At 46.9% G+C, this 4,598-nt stretch overlaps 1 protein-coding gene across 1 annotated transcript; it reads left to right on the top strand.

Moving 5' to 3' along the window:
• Positions 1–3,004: 3,004 nt before the first annotated feature.
• Positions 3,005–4,089, top strand: LOC123123487 (actin-depolymerizing factor 3). The gene is made up of 3 exons (XM_044544006.1): positions 3,005–3,184; positions 3,308–3,597; positions 3,698–4,089. The coding sequence occupies exons 1-3, from the start codon at positions 3,182–3,184 to the stop codon at positions 3,846–3,848; spliced, it is 444 nt and encodes a 147-aa protein (XP_044399941.1). The 5' UTR covers positions 3,005–3,181; the 3' UTR covers positions 3,849–4,089.
• Positions 4,090–4,598: the final 509 nt, after the last annotated feature.

Consider the following 4,598-nt stretch of genomic DNA (forward strand, 5'->3'; position numbering starts at 1 on the left):
GTGGTGGCGTCGACGGCAGCTAGACCGGGTAAGGTTGATGCAGCAGTACGTCTCTGAAGATGGATTGGTGTCAAGTGGCTGCGGCGGCTCATACCCGGCAGGCGTCCTGGTTGATGAGCACGCTGGACTGGTGGGTGCCCATACCCGGCAGGCGTCCTGGTTGGGACCTCAGGTCTTAGATGTTAGGTCTGGTTGCGATGTCTGTTTGGTATTAGGCCCAGGCTATCAGCGCCCCTTCATCAATTGGATAGGTGTAGCGACAGTTGTTGCTTAGACGGTGCCTTTAGTCTTACCGTTGTATGACTTTGTAAGGTTTTGTGAGAATAATTAATAAAGTGGCCGCATGCATCGCCCAGATGCAGAGGCCGGGGGTCATCCTCCTTTTCTAAAAAAAAAATCATACGAAATATACAAGAGAAATAACATAAGCACTAAGCAGTCGAGCCATATTGCATAAACTGAAAATTTTATTCAGGAAAGAAAAGGTGCATAGTTGTTATTACAAATAACATATGATAGCTTAATTTGTTCAGACTTCAGAGCAGAGCGTTTTAAGCTACTGCTGTTTTAAAAGCCGATTGCTACTATTTGAAAAAAGAGTTGGAGTGAAGTAAGACATTCAAATAGCACATGGAAGCACCTACAAGAAGGTCTCACTAGGTACAGAATGCAAGATGCTCTTCCATAATTGGTGTCAGCTATATAATAAGTAAAATGGTAGTAGGTTTTGATCAATTTTTGTATCTTGAATTCTTGTGTATTTGGGTACCTGAAATTCAGTTTTTGATGCAACTGTCAGTCTACAATTTGTGTAAACCACAAGAAAGTACATCGTGCAAATTTCTCAGATATTTATAACTACACAAATATTTTCAAATATTTCTCTTTCCTACATTAGATGTCAACAAGATTAGCGGGCACAGCAACGTGCGCCACGATGGTGTAGCAAGAGACTCGGGAAAAAAAAGTAACATTTGGTCAACTGGCCTGCAGTGTGTTTGCCTAAAAGTTGTGGTGGGCTTGGCATTCTGGATTCGGAGGTTATGAATAAATGCTTGCTTATGAGGTGGCTGTGGAAACTTGAGAATTTTGAAGGCTTGTGGAAGGATTTGTTGCATAACAAGTACTTTTATAACCAGACTTTGACTGTTGTGACCGGGGAAGTAATGTTTCTCATTTCTAGCAGGGGTTGACGAAAGTTAGAGATACTTTGTCAGCCTTACCAAGAGAATTATGGGGGATGGGGCTAGGACCCTCTTCTAGGAAGATGTTTGGCTTGGGGAGAAGAAATCAGTTGATGTCCTCCCTAGACTCTGTTACTTTCACAAAGATGGTCACTGTGAAGTTTGTTAAATATTCTGGTTGGGAATGTTTCAGTTTTAGAAGATCCATGCATGAGGAATACTTGGTATAGTGGTTAGAGCTACAAAAGCTGGTGGTGAGGTGGTTTTGAGTGATTGCAAAGATAGGGTGAAGTGGTGTTTGAACAACAGGAATAAGTTTTGTGGTAAATGAGCTTTACCTGTCCTTAAATCATCTCCCTTACTTGGTTTCAGAGGCATATGGAAGTTGATGATTCCATTGAAAATCAAGATTTTTCTTTGGTTGATGATCGAGAATAGTATCTTGACCAAAGACAATGTTTTGAGAAGAGGCTGAATTGGCAATGCAGAATGCCATTTTTGTAGAATACATGGCAGTGTAGATCACCTTTTGTTCCAATTACACTTTTCATACATGAACTTGCACGGCGAGTATAGATTCATACGCAAAGCTGAAAAATGACACAAATTATCCCTACAACTTGTGTTTTAGGTACATTGGGGCATATTTTCGTCACTTGCCGTCTCGGCCAACGTGGCATGCTAGCATGATAGGCCCGCGTTCTATATGGGTGTGTCCCACCAGTAAGTGGGGAGAGAAATAAATTAGAAACGAAAAAGGGCACGAGCACGGCTGCCGGGATTCGAAAATGGGCACGAGCGTTCTCTAATCCTTGGCCATGGCTTTGCATGAATGAAGGAAAAAAAGTTTAAGAGCATCTACAATCGGACTTAGCAAATTAAGCCCCCTAAATATCCGCGGACAGCATCTACAATCGGACTTAGCAAATTAAGCCCCCTAAATATCCGCGGACACGCCCAATCAGTGTCCATCCGGGCATGTCCGTTTTAAGTCCCTATTTATCCGTCCATGCAATTATACTCCTTATTTTCTCCTTTATAGGTCCAGTCAATTGTATTTGATCCTAAAAAAATATATGTGATCGGTGGAGGTGAAGATAATGAAAGAAAAAAGAAAGAAAGAAAGAAAGAAAGAGAAAAGGTTGTCCGGGGAGGGCTGCATCATACGGGCGAAGACACTGGACGCGTCGGCGAGTCCTCGTATTCTCCTCATATTTTGTCTCAATATAAGAGTTTGCGGATAACCCAAACGTATAGGGGTGATATAAAGCGTTCGGTTGGATCATCTTTTTTTTTTCTTTTTTCTGTCCAGTCACTGATTGGACGCTCCTCCAGACGTTTAACAAGGATTCGGAGAGGCGGGCTGTAAATACTTCTTTCTTCGTCTTAAAATAAGTGTAACTGATTTAGTACACATCAATGACACTTATTTTGAAACGGGGAGTATAAGAGTTACGTGTGATGGTCAACCTGAATGGCACGGCGGGAATTCGCAGCTCAATTCAATTTCTACTCGCCTGGATACGCAAAGGAACCTTGGACGCCGTGATTGACAGGTGTACCAACCGAAATGTGCATGTCACTGCGGAAGCACAATCCAACTGCTTAGCTGATCTTCGCGAATCGAGGCAGATGATTTCAAATGGAAAACCGCCGACCGACCACGCAACCGGAACTGGCCACCATCCCCACCAGATAGATGACTTTTCCAGCTTCGATTCTTGGGCGTGAGTCACTCCAATTCTTCTTCTTCCCGCTGCCACATCGCCACATCCAGAACAGTCCGCCCGACGGAGAGCGACACCCCAGCGCCCACACGTGTACACCTCCCCAGTTCACCTCACTGACACTGGACACGACACACAACACAACCATCCTATTTAAGCACCAGGCGACACCACGCTGAAATAATAACAAAAATCCACTGCAAAAAACCACTAGCAGTTCTTCGTTGCAGCATCATCACACAGATTTAAGGTTCAATCTCCAGATAGAAAATGGTACGCAATGTCCATACGATCTGCTTCCGATTCTCCCTGTTCTTTTTACTCAGTTCGTGCTTTGTTAATTTGTAATGGACTCGTGAAGAACTTTGGTGGATTTTGGTTGCGTGAACATTGCAGGCGAACGCGGTGTCGGGCGTGGCGGTGAGCGAGGAGTGCGTGAGGGCGTTCCAGGAGATGCGCGCGGGGCGCGCGCACCGCTTCGTGGTGTACAAGATGGACGACGCCGTGCAGCGGGTGGTGGTGGACAAGGTGGGCGGCCGCGACGCCGGCTTCGACGACCTCACCGCGGCCCTCCCCACCGCCGACTGCCGCTACGCCGTCTATGACCTCGACTTCACCGTCGGCGACGCCACCGCCAAAGGCGCCGACGGGGAGGCGCCGCGCAGCAAGATTTTCTTCATCTCCTGGTACATTTCTCTTAAATAGCACTCGTGCTCCTGTATATGTGTGTGACCAACTGTGTGGGCTGCACGATGACATGGTGGTGTTGGTTGGTTAATAATGAAGGTCGCCGGCGAGTGCGGAGGTGAAGAGCAAGATGATCTACGCCAGCTCCAACGAGGGGTTCAAGAAGGAGCTGGACGGCACGCAGATCGACGTGCAGGCCACCGACCCCAGCGAGCTCACGCTCGACATCCTCAAGGACCACGCCACCTAACCAATCAATCAATCCCTCCCGTGTGTATGTATGATTGACGGTTCACGCGTGCACGTTACGTGCGTGCGTGTGCTAGTTTTGTGCTGTGCATGTATCTTTGCCCTCTTCGATTGTGTTGTGTGCTTCCAACTGGATCGTGTCGTCCGCACGAAGAATGATGATGATTTCCCTTGTACTACGTGGTGTGCAAATAATTGACTCTTTCCTCAAGTGAAACACGTAATGGCAACGAATTAGTTGAGGACATGGTGATCTCTGATTCTCCTCTTCGGAAAAGGAAAAACATCTCACTTGCATCTTCAACGTCCACCCTCAAACCGCTCGCATCCGTACGGACCACACCTAACAGCGAAAGCCATCCAACACAACATTGTATCGATCTATGGTGCAGTTTGGACGTACTTTCTCTCGTAAACTGAAGGCAAACATGGGCATTGCGTACGTCTGGACATCATCCATGCTCGCCTTCTGTGACCACACTGGCCCACCAAAACCCTACTCCTCCCTCGTCAGCGGCTGCCCGCATTTATGCGGCTGTAGAACGCCGCTGCACATTGAAGACGGCTCAAAACTCAAAACGAACGCGACTTACTATCTCCGCCATTGAAGCATCACGTCGGCCGAGGACGCTGCCTGCTGCACGCTCGGCTGAACATGCCTACTCGCCGCATTTAAACGACTCCATTAAACTCGTATGGAAGCCGAGAAACCTACTCCGGCCACACGTCCGTTCACGAGCGGTCAGCATTA

The sequence above is a fragment of the Triticum aestivum genome, chromosome 5D (assembly GCF_018294505.1).
Source record: "Triticum aestivum cultivar Chinese Spring chromosome 5D, IWGSC CS RefSeq v2.1, whole genome shotgun sequence".
Classification (NCBI taxonomy): domain Eukaryota; kingdom Viridiplantae; phylum Streptophyta; class Magnoliopsida; order Poales; family Poaceae; genus Triticum; species Triticum aestivum.